The following is a 20,293-nucleotide window of genomic DNA, read 5'->3' on the forward strand; positions in this document are numbered from 1 at the left end:
CACTTTGAAATTCAATTTTTAGATAAACAGATCTGTCACCAAAGCAGAACAGAATAACCATGCCTAATTTTGGTTACTGTTTTCTCACAGAACATTATGATTGAATCCATTACTCCTCAGGGAAGGACATGGAACATTTAATCTGTAGTAGGACACAAATACAAATGGGTTTCATAGGACAAAATATCATTGTTTAATTTGTTTGAAACTCCTAAATATGTTTACCCTAATCCAGAGATTATTATAAAATAGCCAAAATAAATAAAACGTAAAAACAAGAGGCATGATCAAAAATGAGATTAGGTCATTATGTCTGCCCCACATTTATAGTTTTCAGGTACAGCTAAAAAACAATAGGTAACGCAATTTGGTCAACTTTATGGATTTTGCTAAATGTTAGGTTATAGTTTATCTGTTTCAAGTTGTTGGTTACAAATAGAGAAAATGATTTAACACAGCACCATCTAGTGCATACTTATAGGCATCACACTGTAACGAGCTTATTCCATCAATCCATTCCGGTGGATGAAATGGTGGGTGAATGTAACTCCCAGCAGAAAAGTTAATTTTCCTGCAGGGAAAATTAAATTTTACAAAAGCTATTAGAGAGAAGGAGAGAAAATTAGAGGGACAAAAGAAAATAGATCAAAAAGATTGTCAGGCTTTGAAAAAAACACGAGAAATACTTAAATGTTGTAAGGGAGAAGCTGAGAAATGTCAGAGAAAGAAAACTGAAAGCAGGTAGTCAGGATGACGGTAAAGACAGGTGGGCGACGGGACAATTACTCTATCCCTGTATCTGTCCTTGGAAACCAGCAGCTTCCAGGCGTCTGGCTACAGGTTCAGCCACACCTAAGCCCCACAGCAAAAGCAGTGACTGAAGGTAAAAGACACCCCAGAGGCCACATCTGTTGGACTTCACAGCACTTCTGGTCCTTCTGCCAGGATTGACAACCAGAACCGAATTCCAGCTCCCCATATAAGCTTACCAGACAGAAGACTCATGGACACATTCTCACTGCACCTATGGTGGAAGCAGGAGTCGCATTAACACTAACATTAATATTTTCTGTCTTAGACCGTTTTTTTTTTTTTAAATGACGGAAAAGTCTGAAGGCCATCTGCCATTTTGACAGATTGCAATTCACACTCCTGACCACTTGGTGGCGAGTTGCCATATTAATTAGCTGTTTTCTCACTTGATACATGACCACGTTGGCTTAACTCGACAGCTGAGTGTCCAGAGTTTACGGTGGCCGTGGGGTGCAAAACACTTTTACAAGTACCGAAACAAATTTACATTTCAGAAAACAAATTTACATTTCAGAAAACACTTTTACATTTCAGAAAACAAATTTACATTTCAGAAAACACTTTTACATTTCAGAAAATCAACCGGAAAGGGAATGTACCAACGCCGAGGCTGACCCGGAAGTCAGCCTCAGGGCTGCATCTTTCGAAGGCCGTATTTGTAGACCGATTACGTTACAGCGCGGCGACGAAGGCTGTCCCACTTCATGAATCATTCCGAGCAAATGCTGCCGACAAATGTGTCCTTATTTTGCCCGATTTGAAGGATGCGTCGTGAGTATCCTTCGCGGCCCATCATTTCCCATCATTCATTGCGGGTCGAAGCGGATTGGTCAAGCAGGGGAAGCCATGGCGGACCATAGCAACAAAAGCTGTGAGTAAATTGTGGAAAATTACACTTTCTGACACAAATTAAGTTCTACAATGTTTTTAGTGCGGGAATATAACTATGTAGACGTGAAATACCTGCTTGATTTATCTAGACATCGCTTAATTTCAAATGTGCTCCGACGTGTTCGGAGTTTTCCGTTCCCGGCGTAGTAACCGGCTCGCCTCTCCAGCCCTACCGGCGGTGAGGTAAGCTAGCCCGGTAGAGATCTGACCGGACTATCGGCACTAAGCTCCCGCTGGCAGTCATCACAGTGAACGTTTAACACAAGTGATTTCTAACAGTTTATGTTATTATTTTAATTGTTACTGAAAATCGATTTAATATTTCAGGTGATATTAAGGTTAACCAGAATAAATGGACAGTTTTATGTAATCCAACTGTATCGCTGGAGAGTGTGATTGAGAATAAATAAGCTTTACAATATGAATTTTTAATTAAGAAATGTGCTATATGTTTTAGATGTTTATTTATAATTCAGTTAGCATTATAATTTCTGATTCCAGGTACAATCCAGAGACAATCATGTTCAGGTAAAAAAAGATGTTTGATTTAACTAGCCAATAAACAAAGAGATAGCAACTTTATGGCTAATATATGTTGACATATTTTATATATATAATATAAACAACAACTTTAAATTTTAAGATAGATGGGAATTATAAAGTATTTGATCCCCTCTGGCTGTTCTTAGATAATTATATAATAATGCAGTGTTTTTGGTGTATTAGTATCTTCTTGCTTTGATCACTTAAAATATCCAGAAGCATGCCTTAAAAATAATGTGTTTTTCCATCTCCATTCTTCCCTTTTCTTGACCAGACCCCTTTACTGCAGAATCAACCTGAGTGTCCCAGTCCTGAAACGCTTCTTCAACCAGGAGGACACCAGGCCTGATTTTCAGCTGAGCAGGGAGTCTCTGGCAGTGCTGCTAAATCTTTTGCACCAGGAAAGGCAACATGGATGGGTGCTACTATTGAGACCTTGGTTTTTCTTTTCTGGCTGGCAAGTGGCACATCCTACAGAGTGGTCTGCAGAGTGTTTGGGATGCCTCGCTCTACTGTCCATCGCATCGTCCACAGAGTTACAGAGGAGATCGTGGCTATTTGTCACCAGGTCATCTACCTTCTAAAGACCCCTGAGGACTGAAATGTAAAAGTGTTTTCTGAAATGTAAATTTGTTTTCTGAAATGTAAAAGTGTTTTCTGAAATGTAAATTTGTTTTGGTACTTGTAAAAGTGTTTTGCACCCCACGACCACCGTAAGAGTTGCTTTTCAAAAAGCCCAATTACGATAAAAGCGGTGAAAAAGACGGACTAATCCAGTGAAAGATGAAGAAAAAGAAGTGCGTTTCGGAATTCAGATCCATGCCGAGCAGGAGGAAGTGAGACTGCGTTTAGGCCACAGCATGTGATCTGTTCATATTTTAAGTGCTGTCGTTTTATTTCATTGTTTATATGTAGTTACTGGGGCCACAGTCTGTGGAGAAAAGGTTATTTATCTGGTTGATGTGAATCATCAGCTTGTTATATAATATTAATGAAAATTAATTTTACTGAATGTGTGATTATCATACAAAAAATAATGTGATGGGTAAAAAATAAGATTATAGCAAAAAATTTTTGACCTTGTCAAAATGTCACAATGAAAAACTTTCGCAGAACCTCTGGGTGGAAGTAATGGGTCCAACCGGAACTCACCTGGTTTTTCGATCTGCATCTCCCAGGTTTGCAAAACTCCTCTCTGACCTCACTCAGTAAGGTGAAGTGTTCCTCACCGAAGTCACTGCTTTTTGCAGGGAATACCGTCCGACTGGTGCTAAAATAAGCAAAATCTTGGTACGCAAAAATGACCACATCTAACATTGCTAAGATCCATGACAAGCTCCCTGACATAAACATATTTCCCAAGATATGAAAACTAAGACAAGACTACAAATTGTTGTGGAAGAAGGTGAGTATATGAGAAAGGTTGGTTCCACATTTCTTGTGAAAAATTAACCCTTTCTATATATTGGACTTCTAACAAAGCCACAGTTGCTGTTTGTCTAAAACCACACCAGCTGCAGTTTTTCAAAACAACAGGCTCTGCCCCACACATCCCTTTGGCAAAATCTGTAAGACAAGATTTGACAGATGTGGGTTATTTTGTGTCAGCGTGGTTCTAACGCTGACACAAAACGATGTCCTGCTAAGGAGCAATGTGAGAAAGACATTGTCAGACTGCTAAGACATTTTCATTCAGATGGACACAAGGCCTCTCTTTAAACTTCAGTTTTTCCAGCCAGAAATGATATGATGTTATTTCTGCTCAAGGCAAGACACTTTCCACAAAGCGTGTGGCTGCAATGCACAATATTCCAAAACCTGTTACAAAGAAACAACTAATGTCTTTTCTGGACATGAGACTTCATATTGCAAGAATATTATTCCTACCTACAGTACTCCTGTAAGGAAGCCCTGTTAGTAGCTCTCAGGCATGGCAAAGGTCTTCAATCTCATAACAACATTGTTTGGAGACCTTAAACCTTTTGTTCGGCCTGTTGACAAAAAGCATGGATGCATGATATCAGTTCTCCAGAACCACAAAGGCAAACAACAACCTATTGCTTATTTTTCTGCTAAGTTAGAGCCTGTTATTGCCAGACTCCCTGGCTATCTATGTGCTGTGGCAGCTGGAGAAACAGAAACTATGTTAGCTTCTCGAGACATTGCGGGGTCCCAGTTTGGTTCCTCATTCTGTTGATCTTATTCTAGTAAAACAAAAATATCACACCTTTCTGCGGCACGCTGGCTCAGGTACACATCCATCCTTTTGTACATGCCAAATATAACAGAGCGATGTACTGTCCTCGACCCTGCCAAAGTTTTTCCCACACCAGAAGATGGAGAGACTCATAACTGTATATTGGTACTGGAAGAAGTTTGCACACTCTGACCTGACGTTTCCGAAGTGCCTCTGGAGAATCCAGAAATGCTTTTATTTGTTGATGGCTCAGCTTCTCAAAACCCCTGACACAGGAGATGGGGTCACATGGATTGCTATGGTGATTTTGACAGCTTCAACACTTCTCATGATGGTCATGATGCGTTTGATGAATTTTAATTTAAGCACTTCATGTTCTTTTTGCTGACAAGCTTTATAGAGATGCTAATTTCTTTTTCCACAGGAGTTGGCACCTGCTCACAGTGCCAAAGGTACCAAAAGCTGGTTCACTGACCATGGTGTAACTGTGCTTGACTGGCCAGAAAACTGGCCTGACCTTAAGCCTATAGAGAATCGATGGAGTATTGTCAAGAGGAAGATGAGAGACACTAAATCCAACAATGCAGACAACCTGAAGGCCATAATCAAAGCAATCTTGGCTTACATTAAACCTCAGCAGAACCACATTAATGCAGTAATTCATATAAAAGGAGCTCCAGCTCAGTATTGAGTACAGAGAAATGGACATACTTTTCAAAAGCCTGAGAATTCTTTAATATCCTTTTTTAAAAGATTTTATGTAATATTCCAATTTTCCAAAACACACAATTGTGGGTTTTTATTATGTATAAACCATAATAATCAAAATGGACCATCTAATGGTTACTGCCTTTATTGCACTGTGTTGTTTGAAGGTTCAAGCACTGTCGCATGGCACTATTAGTTTTTGAAAATGGGCAATAAACACTTTCCGTCATGCTTGATAAGTTCACCCAGGGACTTTTCAATGAGGTAAGAAAGAAGCAAAGGATTATTGTATTTTGTCACAATGGTCGCTTTACCTCCATTGATAAGGTTCTTATCAGAGCATTAGTGATTTCCTTCTTGATACCAAAGTTGCAGACACAATAGCATTTCAATTAGGAGCTACTCAGTTATAGAGCTGTAGATCCTGCAAGGTTATGGCAGACTGGTATAACATAAAATTGGATTCATTTGGCAATCTGTTAATACATTCTTGATATTTAAAAATGAGTTTTGACAAGTCACAACTACATTTTGACTATCTGGAATGGCAATTTAAGATATTTGCATTTAACCTTTTGACTAGTAATCTAGATATCTTCAATCACATTTCAACAGATCAAAACACCTTTCAAGATATCTCAAATTAAGTTATTGAAATTATCGTGCAACAACTTTAAAAGAGCTCAGCAGTATGGAATATGCAGAGAACGCAACTTAAAGATGTTACGCTAAAATGTACACCAACAGTGTGTTAGAGATAATGACAGATAATGACAAATACGACAATACTGTCCAAGTTTTTGTCAAAAATGTCCCTGAAATCTTAAAATACGACTTAAAATCAACCTTTATAAGATAACTCACATGCATGCAATGTTTTTTTTTATTAAAGTATGTTTTACCGATAAAACTTGCATGTTCTGTTAAAATAAAATAAACAGCTGCAGTACTAAAAACAGTTAAAAACACAACAATTTGTATTTGGCTGCCCTGACATTGCAGACCTCTGACTAGCAACGGAAGCAATGCTAAAATGCCAAAATGCCACGCAAATCTGGGACGTTTTGACTAGACGGAATAATTATTCAGGATATCAGTAATATAATTTTGACTAGTCAGAATGGTAATTTAAAATATCGGAAAAACAAGTGTTCAAGATATCTCTAATTTATTTATCTCTAATTTATTTGGAGACAAATGAATATTGATTAGTTAAAAATACAGTTTTAGATATCTCTTATTTGGTTTTGCATAGTCATTGTTTGCTTTCAAAATATCTGCAATTTAATTTGCACTTTTAAATTTTTAGTTTCAGATATCTAAAAACACATGGATATCTTGAATAATGAGGTCATTTAAGATATCTTTTATTGTCAGAACAAAGAGCAAGATATCTCAAATTTATTTTATGACTAGTCATAATTTAATTATTAATATCTGAAATATACGTTTCAGATAGTCAGTCATTTTTTGCAGAGGTCTTCGACTGGAGCCTCCATACAACTCAATGGTAAATCTGCTGTCATTTATACTAGTCAGAATGTAATTAGATATCTAAAATTGGCATTTTGCCTAGTCTGTTGGTTTGTTTGTTATTATTTATTTCACAGGGACAGTGTGTAAACACATTAATCCTATTAAAAGAAAAGAAGCTTTACACCAGAATTAGCAATAGGTAATTTCCAAAATATATAGCGATCTCTTAACTAATATGCTTAGTCTTAAATCAATTTCAGTTATCTAGATAAGTGTATTGAAGCCGATTTTATGTTAAATTGGCCTGCCATAGCTGACAAGCCTCACCTAGGGCCGATGTCATAGTCAGTGAAGGTACGGCAACCTAAGCAAGACGGAACTACAACAGACCATCTTGGAAACACTGTAAGCTTTCAAAGTACGCGAGATGGCCTCATCAGATGGTCGGATTGCCACTATAAGGTAACTTATTTCTGGAAAATGTGTTGTGATCAACAATTTACTATAAACTTATATATGACCCTCAAACGCCCTTCCGCTACATTTGTGGTCTAGTAATCGCTCACATCGTTTGCACGACATAGAAACCGAAGTCAAATGTCTTGTTTGTGCGCACAAACATGGCCAGTGAAGCTTTTTCTGACTAATGGGTTACTTGCGCGCTACATTTATTTGGGATTACATAACGGGGGAATAACGAAGAACCTTCTTGCTCACAGTTTCAAATGTAGCCTATTACTTTGGCAACTAAATACTTCTATGACTACATACAAAAATATATCTCTTTAAATATCACTTCCTTGAGTTCGTATAGAAATCTATTGTATTTGCTTTTGTTTGAAATCTGTTTCGGTCTTGTCAAATTAAACTTTATCGATAAACTGGTTTAAAATACGATTTTTATTCATTTGTTAATTTTTGTCTGCTTTTTACATGATTGGCTTTATCCCTGGACACATCGACAAACCTTTATTTACTTCTCTTATTGCTACCATTTTAGTTCATTCGTTGTGTATTGGGTTCTTGGTTTATTTGTGTGCTTAGTTATATTTGGATATTTCTGTTGGATTTGTTCCTGTGTTTTTCTCTGCTTCCATTCTGCCCATGAATCTTCTCTCCCTCGGCTCCCACGCCTTATTGGTCTCAGCTGTTCCTTATTCTCACCTAATTGCTCACACTTGCAGTTTCCATTACTTTCTCCTCACTTCTTCCCTGTACTGAAGCTCTCTGGTTTTCTCCTCTCACTACTGGTTTCTTACGTTACCTCTGTCGATTGCTCCATGTTGTTTGCTCAGTTCTCATTGTCTGATTCTTTGCTCAAGCTCTGTGTCCTGTCCCTTCTGCCAGTTGTGAGTTTGTTGTTTATCATTAAATCATTTCACTCACTATGCTGCCTCTGAACCCCTGTCTGCATCTTGGTCCTGCTTCAACTTCACAACGTGTGACACTTTACCAGTTTTTGGGGATGGTGAATTAAATGTTAAAAGATTATATAATAAAAGATTGAACCATAATTAACAAATGTTCATATGGTAATTTAGGCCTAAGGACAAACAGTAAAGGTTTGGATTATTAACCTGCAGCAATGCAGGGTTAGAGGTGAGGTAGAGGTTGTGGATTTGAGAAAATATTTATTTCAGTCATTACACACTTGAGACTTGACTCTGACTTGGGGCAAAAGAATTACAACTTGACTTGGATTTGGAAAAATGACTCGTGTTGAACCATTTGTTTGTTGAATAAAACCACGGAGTTTTCAAGGAGACGCAATTTTTTACTCTTTTTTTTTTTGTTCCAGTCGATTTTTCACCTTTCTGCCAAGGAGGCTGAATAGGACAAAGACAGACTGATCTCCTGAGTTACCCACAGACGTGTGGAAACAAGTTGGCTAATAAACAAAACAATATATTTAATTTATTTGCACCAACCACTAGTAGCGTTCAGAGTGAAGAATCTGAACTGATTCAGGAAACCAGTAAAACATGTTTAACTGGGTTTGCATTGAAATAACTTTAAATATAAATTTGTCAGTTTTATTAATGATTAAATATTTTAGGTTTAAATCTATTTTTATCTTTCTTACAGGATTCTTCAAAGAGGATACGTGACAGCTGTCTTCTTGATGGGAGCTATTTTTGTGGTCTTTTATTTTTCAGTACAGTACAGTGCTGACATTACTGACTACACTCCTCAAATTAATGAATTAAAAAATTACAATAAATTAAAGTTGGGGATCAGATACACCACTCAGGTATTTTCACAGCCAAAATGCAAAGCAAACATGTCGGTTGCTGACATGAAAGATTTCAGCTCTCTTCCTGATGTTATAAAAAACTTCCTCTACTACCGCCACTGTCGCCATTTTCCTATGCTGCAGGACCTGCCAGACAAATGTGGTGGAGTTAACAGATCCAAAGACGTCTTCCTTTTGCTTGTCATTAAAAGCTTCCCTTTGAATTACGAACGCCGGGAGGTGCTGCGTAAAACCTGGGCTAAAGAGAGGTTCCACAAGGGTGCGTGGATTCGACGGATATTCATCTTAGGAACGATGGGTTCTGGGGAGCAAATTGAAAAAACAAACAAACTACTAAAGGCGGAGCACGATGAATTCAATGACATCCTCCAGTGGGACTTCAGCGACACATTTCACAACCTCACCCTGAAGCAGATACTCTTCCTTCAGTGGATGGAGAAAAACTGTCCAAATGCTCGCTTCCTGTTTAATGGAGATGATGATGTGTTTGCCAACACTAACAACATGGTGGAGTATCTCCAAAGCCTTCCTGACAATGATGAAAGTAAGCACCTTTTCACTGGCTACTTGTTCCAAGATGAAAAGGTTGTCAGGTGGGTAGGAAGCAAGTATTTTATTCCAGTCCAGATACAGGAGTCAAACACATACGAACCTTACTGTGGAGGAGGGGGTTACCTTCTGTCCGGGTACACGGCACGGGTGATAAATAGGATTTCTCAGTCCATTACCATTCATCCAATCGATGATGCTTACATGGGGATGTGTCTGTCCAAAGCAGGACTTTCACCTTCCTCTCATGTCGGTGTGAAAACTCTAGGATTAAATATGCCATCTAAAGGAACAGATAATCTTGAACCTTGCTATTTGAGAGATCTTCTACTGGTGCACAGATACCTACCAGCTGATATGTATCTAATGTGGAAACAAGTTCACGATACCAATTTGAAATGTAGTAAAAACTGAGATAAGAACTCTGGTCTGGCACATTAAGGGAGAAAGTTCAGGACTGTGCAGTTGGATGATGCATAGATCGTACCCTGATGTTATGCTGCTGACTGGGACGCCGGAGTGTAACCGTTGTTACAGCTTTTTCCACATTGCAAGAAGGTCTGTGGTTTTTAGCTTGGAATTTTCCTGCTGTACCTATCCATAAGTGGGTTTGCTCTGGACACACCGGCTTCCTCCCACTGTGCAGGACAAGAAGATGTCAGAGGTTAACTGTTCCTTAATTGCTCTTAGATGTAAGTATGTGTTTGCATGGTTGTTTGTCCTGTGTGTCTCTGTGACGCATATGATGGACTGGTGACCTGTCCAAGGTGTACGCTGGCTCTAGCCCATTGACTGCTGGACAGGAGCACCACTTCCAACAACCACAAAATGTCTTTGATTAGAAAACACATCTCTGTCACTGCTGTAACATCTTTAACAAAAAACCTTTTTTAACTTATTGCCTCTTAAAGGGCCAAACATGTTTTACAAAGTACCTTATGTGAAGACTTGAATGTGACTCTGCCATCCCACACAGACAAGACACTATTGGTTGGATGTTTCTGTTCGTCAGAGGTGGCAACTCCTGAAACAACCGACCTTCCACCATCAATGCACAAATTTTAAGATTTTCTAAAATCACTTTAAGGAATGGATGTCCTCAAACTTGTGTCCATAGTAAATTTGAACAGATTAAATTGTATTTTGGGACATGAAATGTGATGATTTCTTTTATGCTAATGAAAACTATTGCTGTATAATTCTGCGGAAAAGACCAGGGTTGGAGAACGGTAGACATGATTTGTCCAAATATTTGCAAATGTTTCTTTTCTATTTAATATTTACGTTTGATGCAAAGTTTATTTACTGTGAGGCAAACATTTGTCAAAATGTGGATAAAGATCATTTGCATAAACTGAGAGTGTCGGCTGATCCATAAACATTTGTTCAAGGAAGTTTTTTTATAATTATCTGTGAGGTACAATGAAAAGGAAACTAGGCTGGCTTTCTGCAAGCATTAGTTGTCCTTCACAGAATTGGTTCAGAACAAGTTGGTCTGGGTGAAAGACTGATGCACATTGTTTTTCTTATCAAGCAGGAATGGTGAAAACTAAAAGAATGTGATGTTCATGTAACTCGTTCCTGTAACACGGTGTAGGTATTTTAGGTTTGCGGCACCATTTCAGCAGATTACATACAATTACCATAAACTTTAATTCATGTAAAACCTCTGATTTATTAACTTAATAGGTTATAGTGTTTATCAGTTTGGCTAACTTAAAGTAAAATGGTGTTATACAGAAAATAAATGTGTAACTCAAGTGGATTTGGAATATTAATTGTGGATGACTACAGGTTTAACTTTAAGCTGTTTTTTACATCTAGATAATGTTTGCGTTAAATGTTGAAACATTTGTTGCCTTTAAGTTAATTTAAACATTTTTATTTATTTAGGTTTCAAATAGACAATGGTATCAACTTAAAGCAAGGTTTGAAATAGTTATGGTTTGAAGAATTTCAATTTTTTTAAATATTTTTCATATTTGTAGAAGTCCTTTGTAGAGACTCCAGAGAAAGTGCCAAGATATGTTTTTTATGACTGTTTGAAGCATAGAGTAAAGCAGAGCTGCCCCACTTCAACTTATTGTTGCACCCTGCCAGTCTTCTGGCTGAAAGAAGGCTACAACAGTTGTTCTTCCCTTACAAGAAAGAAAAATTTTGCTTTTTGGAAATATTCCAGGTTGTGAAAAACAGGGACTGTTAGGGTTTGGGAACTATGTCTTTCAAAATAAGTAAAATATCAAATTTACAACATTGTTATCTTAAATTCATGTTAAAAACTATTTTGAATAATGTATTACTAATAAAATCATGATATATTTACTTAAGGTCATCACACTGTAAGAAAAGTACACTGGCCCATGTCTGGTTTGAAGGATCACTTTGTCACCCCAACCTCTTGTCAGAGTGTGTCATTTTATCCTTTCAGCAGCTGTCACAAAAAGCGGTCCAGCAGCTTTGGCATGCAGGAAGTACAGGTTGAGGCAAAAAAATATAAATTATTTTGAAAGTAATTATGGCTGATGTCAAAGTTTTCCCCTTGTGCTGGGTTGTTTGAATAAGGCATTTCAATGGGCAAGGCCAGACATGTACAGGTCCTTCTAAAAAAATTAGCATATTGTGATAAAGTTCATTATTTTCTATAATGTAATGATGAAAATTTAATATTCATATATTTTAGATTCATTGCACACTAACTGAAATATTTCAGGTCTTTTATTGTCTTAATACGGATGATTTTGGCATACAGCTCATGAAAACCCAAAATTCCTATCTCACAAAATTAGCATATTTCATCTGACCAATAAAAGAAAAGTGTTTTTAATACAAAAAACGTCAACCTTCAAATAATCATGTACAGTTATGCACTCAATACTTGGTCGGGAATCCTTTGGCAGAAATGACTGCTCCAATGCGGCGTGGCATGGAGGCAATCAGCCTGTGGCACTGCTGAGGTCTTAAGGAGGCCCAGGATGCTTCGATAGCGGCCTTTAGCTCATCCAGAGTGTTGGGTCTTGAGTCTCTCAACGTTCTCTTCACAATATCCCACAGATTCTCTATGGGGTTCAGGTCAGGAGAGTTGGCAGGCCAATTGAGCACATTGATACCATGGTCAGTAAACCATTTACCAGTGGTTTTGGCACTGTGAGCAGGTTCCAGGTCGTGCTGAAAAATGAAATCTTCATCTTCATAAAGCTTTTCAGCAGATGGAAGCATGAAGTGCTCCAAAATCTCCTGATAGCTAGCTGCATTGACCCTGCCCTTGATAAAACACAGTGGACCAACACCAGCAGCTGACACGGCACCCCAGACCATCACTGACTGTGGGTACTTGACACTGGACTTCTGGCATTTTGGCATTTCCTTCTCCCCAGTCTTCCTCCAGACTCTGGCACCTTGATTTCCAAATGACATGCAGAATTTGCTTTCATCCGAAAAAAGTACTTTGGACCACTGAGCAACAGTCCAATGCTGCTTCTCTGTAGCCCAGGACTGGGGAATGCGGCACCTGTAGCCCATTTCCTGCACACGCCTGTGCACGGTGGCTCTGGATGTTTCTACTCCATACTCAGTCCACTACTTCCGCAGGTCCCCCAAGGTCTGGAATCGGCCCTTCTCCACAATCTTCCTCAGGGTCCGGTCACCTCTTCTCGTTGTGCAGCGTTTTCTGCCACACTTTTTCCTTCCCACAGACTTCCCACTGAGGTGCCTTGATACAGCACTCTGGGAACAGCCTATTCGTTCAGAAATTTCTTTCTGTGTCTTACCCTCTTGCTTGAGGGTGTCAATAGTGGCCTTCTGGACAGCAGTCAGGTCGGCAGTCTTACCCATGATTGGGGTTTTGAGTGATGAACCAGGCTGGGAGTTTTAAAGGCCTCAGGAATCTTTTGCAGGTGTTTAGAGTTAACTCGTTGATTCAGATGATTAGGTTCATAGCTCATTTAGAGACCCTTTTAATAATATGCTAATTTTGTGAGATAGGAATTTTGGGTTTTCATGAGCTGTATGCCAAAATCATCTGTATTAAGACAATAAAAGACCTGAAATATTTCAGTTAGTGTGCAATGAATCTAAAATATATGAATGTTAAATTTTCATCATGACATTATGGAAAATAATGAACTTTATCACAATATGCTAATTTTTTGAGAAGGACCTGTATAACAGGCTACACCTGAAAGTTTAGGGAATGCACCGAAAGCCAAAGGGTATTGCTGTTTGCAGAATGATTATTGTATAAATGAAATTCACAATGTTGGAATAAGACTGCTGGAATAAGCGGCATAGAAAATGAATTAATAAATATATATATATATATCTATATATATATCTATATATATATATATAGATATATATATACATTTACATATACATATACAATTTAGTTTGCATAAAACAACTCTTTTTTAAAATTTTGTCCTGTTCAGTAATTCAGACAAAACGACCCCATTAGAGTTTCTTTCCGTACCTTAAAAAGTTGGGACAAAAGTGCAAAAGTTCAAAATGGTGAAGCACTGAAAATACCAGCAGCCCCATAAAATAAGGGGAATCAGTGATACAAAGACGTTAGCACAATTCTAGCTGCAAGCAAAAGACAAAATCACACTGAACATTGGCTTTTAATACATTATGCCAAAACATAGAGGTCAAAATACAATAAATAATGACATTTTTGTAATCATATGTGCTATAGCTTTACAGTAATCCTGGTTATATAAATAATTCTTCAATATATATAATAAATAATCGTTTAAATAAGCATAATAGCTGGGAGCATACTTCACAGACCACTTTTTTTCACATCTTCACAAAAGGTTTTGGACTTTGGACTGTAAGCATTAACTGGTGTTTGTTTGGATAAAGACATTGTTGAGTATAATGGAGATTATGATATAACTCCATTCTGAAGTATAAGAAGATTAGTGAAGGATATTAGCAGCGTTAAAAGGATTTTGGTGTCAAGGCAGAAAATGCAAGGCCATTTGGTAGAGAGCAATGATAAAGAAGGATCCACTTTTAGCCCTACGTAGATTGTGAGAGAGGTAAGTCAATCTTAAAAAAGACAATGCAGTATCTTATTCCAGGTAGTTCCAGGTAGGTAAGAATGGATTAAGTGATAATGATGATGAAACTTGGAGACAGAAATGTACGTGTAAAGAGTAAAACACAAAAGAGGAAACATGTTACATTAATATCTGTTTATCTGTAATTGCTGGTAACTGCTAGGGGAGCATTCCTTTCACGTCATGCAGCAGGCATCATGTGTGAGGGTAAACCGGTGAGAAAAAAAAAAAGAGTTAGCAAAACAGATAAATACAATCGCTGTCAGCAACACAGGGCAACATGGCAGCTGTGAGATCAGAGGCCGGTTAGCGGACAGTCAGTGTGTAAAAACAATGAATAATTTAGGTTTTGTGGAAGCAGGAAATGATGAACAGGAACAACAGATGAGCCAACTATGAGACTAAAGGCAGAGCAACTGGGATCACAAAACACTGCCTCAGGGTCTGATTAGATTTTGTGTAAAACTCCACTGAGTTGGTTGAACATAAATCTATAAGCGTATCTTATAGGAAGCCTAATTTGATAGCAAATAATCTGTAATTATTTTTAAAATGTTTTATAGAATTTAAAATGACTTTTATTTAAAAAAAATTGCTCTAATTAACCCATTCGGATGTGTGTGGGTGTTGATTGTGCACCACTTCTCCTGACTTCAGTGTGTTACTACATACACTGTCACCTACTGGCCAATCCATGTGTCCAGACACATTTCTTCAAACTTATATGGCAAACTACCAAAAATACTACCAACCTCAGGAAAATCTTGCCAGTCTTTAGTAGGAGGTAAAACAATATTGATAACATCAATAGACCACTAAAAATCCGTATAACTGCTACAATTATTTAATTTAGCGGAGGTAATTGCAAAATAAAAACCCAAAAACATCAGTCCATTAGAGTGGACATCATACATTAGTGGCTTTACCATTATATTTATTTAATGAAATACACACATACTGATGTTTTCAAGCCTTTATTTCTGTTAATCGTGATGATTTTCAACTTACAGCTACTAAAAACACAACATTTAAGAGCAGAATATTATTTCAAACCAATAAACAAGACAGTCAAAGGCCGCATGTCTCTGCCACCCAGTGTAGGATCACTGATGAAATTTATTCCTACTGGGAAAAAAGAGCTACTCCAATTCAGTGAAAGAACAAAAAAGGTTCAGTTAAATGTTTCTGGCATTTTTGTGATAATTGATTTCTTTGACGTGGAGGTTCATTGGAGGTTCAGCTACAATTAGCTGTTAGTTGTACATCTCTAACTTTATTTTTTACCTTACACTAACACATTTTCTTTTGGCCCTATATCATTTTTCACATTCTTGATCACCAGATCCTGAATTCTGCTGCAATCATCAAGAATCTTTGCCATATGATAGAACACCTGATTATGTTTTACCTTCATTTTGTCAAGCCTTGGTCCTTTGTTTTTATGGAGTTAGAAGCAAAAATGTTAAAAATGGCCCTATACTGCAATGAAGAGTCCTTTAAAAAAATCCTAGATCGGGATCGTCATCCGGATCACCACTAAAATCTATTAGATTCTTCCTTGGGCTAAGACACACCTCTGTAAAACATTCATAAGAATTTGTCTGTATAATTGCTAACACACAGACAGACAAACAAACTCAACTGACAACAGAACATCCTTGGCGGAGATGTGCTGCATAAAATTGCTTACATATTTGCTTATTTTGGATTTAGACTACAATACACAAAACAATTTTAATTATCTATGATTAATAAAATTAATTATAAATATAATTCCTTTACTTATACTGTCAGACCTTTTACAGAAAGTGAGAAAAATTCCAAAAACAGCTATGATTGCATACATTTTATTGTTTTGCATATCTAAAAAGGACTTTGCCCAGTTTGAAGTTAATTATTCACAGGTTAATGCCAGATAATATTTAAGTACACTGAAGAAACCCTTCAGAAACACTTCAGATATTTGCTTCAAGCTAAACTGTCAATAAAAATTGCTGCTGCCAGTACTAGTCTAATGTTATAGCTACAAAATATCTGCCAAGTTTAGAAATATTATAATTAAACAAACCACTTTCATTAAAAATGAATGCTTTTCTAAACAATTAAAGTTTTTGTTTGAGCTCATGTGATAAGCAACTGCTCAGAGTTTATGAAACCTGCAACTTTGCATGTAAAATTTTTTCTGAGCATTATGACTGGGTAAGAAGCATTAAAGTACGGAGCCCGGCAAGTGCAAAAAAAAAAACTAAAACAAAGCCATTGGGAATCCGTGCTCACGCTTTACTAAACTGTGCGCTCCGTTTTGCAATCCTTGCGTGCAGATTACTGTGGCATATGTCAAGATATCTCAGTGTAACAAAAATAAAGTCATATTACAAGCTCTGAAGTGTGCAGATTAAAGCATGGCAGTGCTTTAAGTTTAAATATGACAACAGATCCATTGAACATACCTCGAAGGTGAAGGCCATGCGTCCAAACTTTTGACATATGTCAATGAGTAATCTGCGTGATTGCAAAACGGAGCGCACCATTTAGTAATCCGTGCAGACAGTTTGCAGATTTGAGAGCACAGTCTTGTAATCCATGCACACAGATTGCAAAACTAAACGCAAAGTTTAGTAAAGTGTGAGCCACCGGCTTTGTTTTTTTGGCGAGCTCCGTATTAATGCCCCTTTTCCACTGGCTCGTTTTAGGCGGCGTGGCTCGGCTCCACTCGCTTTCACTCTACTCAGTACGGTACCAGTTGTGTATGGCAAGCCAAAAGGGTCAAAAATTATCTGTATATTAATGCATTGTTCCAATCCGTAAGTAAAAGGGATGTTTTTTGCGGTTGCGTAAATAACGTGTGGTGGCGTTTTATGCATATTTTATCATCAAGAGGCTGTCCTATTGCTCAGCTACTTGTTCTCTTGGGGCACAAAATAATCTTTTTAATATATCTTTTGTCTTCTTAAACAGAAAACTACCACAGCATAAGCTAGGGCATGGTGTATGTCAAAAAGAAACAAAAAGATAAATAATACAGCAGTGTACTTATTAGAGCCAGTTTTTTCTGCAGGTTTTGTATGTGTAATCACATGATATTATCTTTTTAAATTAATAATAAATTGACTGTTAAAGATGACACTTATTTTCTGCCCCTTGAAAACAACTAGAGTGAGTTTTATGTTATATCAGACTTTATTGTTGAACTAGGTGTGATTTAGACAGGAACAGAATAACAGGTGCCTGACCTTCTGCTTTTCCGCAAAGATCAGGGATCTCCTGGTTGTAAAATGCCTTAAAATGTAGTGCATGAGCAATAATAGGACTGCCTCTTGATGATAAAATATGCATAAAACGCCACCACACGTAATTTACATGACCGCGCTTTCTGATTCGTAACTAGTTTGCACGTAAAGAACGGCGCATCGCGTTATTACGGATTCGAACAACGCGTTAATATACGGATATATTCAGCATAGTGAGCGCGCTGTGCTGTGTTACATGGTCACTTTAACGTAATCTGTGTGAAAGGATAAAAATAAACAAATAAATAGAAAACAAAAACATAAACAAATCAAATAATGTTTGTATTATTGTTTGTGCAAGAATGTCCTATTTGTTTTAAAATGACCCAGTGGGATAATTATCTGGTACACAGCCCAGCCGGAACTTAAGGCCCAGGGGTTCTGATGTGAAGGGGTTGTGGCAGGAGAAGTAGAGGAGAGACGCGGCTGTGTGGACGAGTAAAGCTCCAAAGTTTGTCTGAAGAAGTTACAATTTTGGGCTTTAGGAGGAGGTTTTTGTCAAAGCCATGGCAATAACGACAGTAAGACATTTAAAACGCTAAACCACGGACTTCTGACCGCAATGAAGTTTGTTTTAGGTTGGATGTTAGACATTTGGGCTCCGCGGATTCAGCGGGCTCGTCCTCCAGTTTAATTAGAAGAAGGCAGTCTGATTACGGGCAGCGGCTCTCTGCCTGCTCCCTCCCCCTGCAGACTCTGGTTCGCTTAAGGACCGTCAATACATTTCCGAAGCAAAACCCTGTTTCATGGTGGTTTTGGAGGACATGTTTTGGCGTCAGAACAGCTGATTTAATGTCTGATCAGCTGATTTAGGATAAATACAGCGCCCCGCCTGTATGTAATTCAGAGAGCGGTGTTGGAAAATATTCATGCTATGCTTATAGGATTGGTATGGCTATGCTTAAGTATGTTTAATAATGTGTGAAATAAAATGTATTGTGTACTGTGTGTGTTTGACTTAGATAACTTCTGACCAGTGATAAGATATTTCTGTATGTAAGACTTACTTTTGCCCAGTGACAACAGATATTTTTATATTTCTACATATGTAAATGAAGGTCAAAAAGTAGAAAAACAGGAAGTGTCGAAAAGTCAGCTGAATGGGTGTCAGACAGCTCCAAATATGAAATCAGACAGTCGATTAAAATGTATGTTTTTTTCATGTACAAGTATACGCCTGGCTTTTGAATAAAGACTGCTGTTCTTAGGGAAGTAATCAGAAGTTTCGGAAGTTTCAGAAGGATTCGGATGATCTTCTCCCTGTACAGGCATCTAAAGACTGCAGTCTCCGTGTTTCTTTTATTACTTTGTTTTTTATTAATAACTGTATAGGAGGTCTTAGCTTTACCAAACAAACGAACACGCAGGAGTTTAGGGATAACTCCAACATTTTCCATTCTCATTTTAAAGGTTTGTTTTTCCAAGGAAAATGTGTTTATGTTTTATGCAACTTCTATCTATTATTGGAGTGCAATAAATGCGCTCCAGTTTCTAACTAGTCTTGCTGAATTATCCTATTCAGCTCATAGGTTATCATGCTGGTCTTGTTACAAATGTTATTTATAACTCACACTCACACCCTGACTGTTACCGATCTCACAGGCTCACAGCCTGCTCATAGCTTCACGGGACTTTTGACTTTGTGTTTTAAAGTTTTACCACATCTGTAACTGGTTTTATTGAGACAGAACTCAAATAAAACATAGCATTCAAACCTTTGTGTTTTTTGCCCGGTCTTAGCTTTCTGACTCCAGAATACAATGCACAACCTGGGAACTTTAACCCTTTAACCCTATTTTAAGGACTCTAACCTTCTTTTACTGGTTTATGGGGACTCGAATCCCGCAGAAGGACTCTAACCTTCTGTTCTTTATAGTTTCCCACACTAAGGGACTTCAACCCAGCAAAATCATGAATTCTCGTCAGAAAACATGTGGAGTTGCCAAACTCAGGAAACAGAATTTGTAGTATCTTCCAACTACGGGACTCTAACCCCTTTACAGTACGATAATGTATTACTTTATACGTGTTAAATTTAGCAGAACATTTCACTTACTCAGACCTCTGACACCAAGAATTTAGGCCTATCGACAATGCCAAAAGTGCAGAGTTCGTTTAAACAAGTTTCTGCTTACCTCGTTTCTGCTTACCTCGTAAGAAGTGCGGGGGTACCCCGATGTGTCAGAGTCTTTTGGTGAAGTTCTGATTTAGCCAAAAGTCCTCGCTTTTCCCAAATCAAGTCGGGGTCACCAAAAATATTGGAGTTATCCCTAAACTCCTGCATGTTCGTTTGTTTGGTAAAGCTAAGACCTCCTATACTGTTATTAATAAAAAACAAAGTAATAAAAGAAACACGGAGACTGCAGTCTTTAGATGCCTGTACAGGGAGAAGATCGTCCGAATCCTTCTGAAACTTCTGATTACTTCCGAAACTTCTGATTACTTCCCTAAGAACAGCAGTCTTTATTCAAAAGCCAGGCGTATACTTGTACATGAAAAAAACATACAT

The 20,293-nt window shown here is 37.8% G+C and overlaps 1 protein-coding gene across 2 annotated transcripts; it reads left to right on the plus strand.

Moving 5' to 3' along the window:
• The first annotated feature begins 6,948 nt into the window (after positions 1 to 6,948).
• On the plus strand, positions 6,949 to 10,785 carry LOC124873366 (N-acetyllactosaminide beta-1,3-N-acetylglucosaminyltransferase 3-like). 2 transcript variants are annotated; one of them, XM_047373954.1, is made up of 3 exons: positions 6,949 to 7,090; positions 8,714 to 8,879; positions 9,006 to 10,785. In XM_047373954.1, the coding sequence occupies exons 1-3, from the start codon at positions 7,056 to 7,058 to the stop codon at positions 9,843 to 9,845; spliced, it is 1,041 nt and encodes a 346-aa protein (XP_047229910.1). In that variant the 5' UTR covers positions 6,949 to 7,055; the 3' UTR covers positions 9,846 to 10,785. The 2 variants fall into 2 exon arrangements, with proteins under 2 accessions (XP_047229910.1, XP_047229909.1); XM_047373953.1 differs by having other exon boundaries at positions 8,714 to 10,785.
• Positions 10,786 to 20,293: the final 9,508 nt, after the last annotated feature.

This window comes from Girardinichthys multiradiatus, chromosome 9, assembly GCF_021462225.1.
Source record: "Girardinichthys multiradiatus isolate DD_20200921_A chromosome 9, DD_fGirMul_XY1, whole genome shotgun sequence".
NCBI classification, from domain to species: Eukaryota; Metazoa; Chordata; class Actinopteri; order Cyprinodontiformes; family Goodeidae; genus Girardinichthys; species Girardinichthys multiradiatus.

Bases quoted from the DNA above. Each gene is read 5' to 3' on its own strand.
- LOC124873366 (XM_047373953.1), top strand. From the start codon at position 7,056: ATGGCCTCATCAGATGGTCGGATTGCCACTATAAG. The intron at 7,091-8,713 runs GTAACTTATTTC...TCTTTCTTACAG, and splicing joins GGTCGGATTGCCACTATAAG to GATTCTTCAAAGAGGATACG.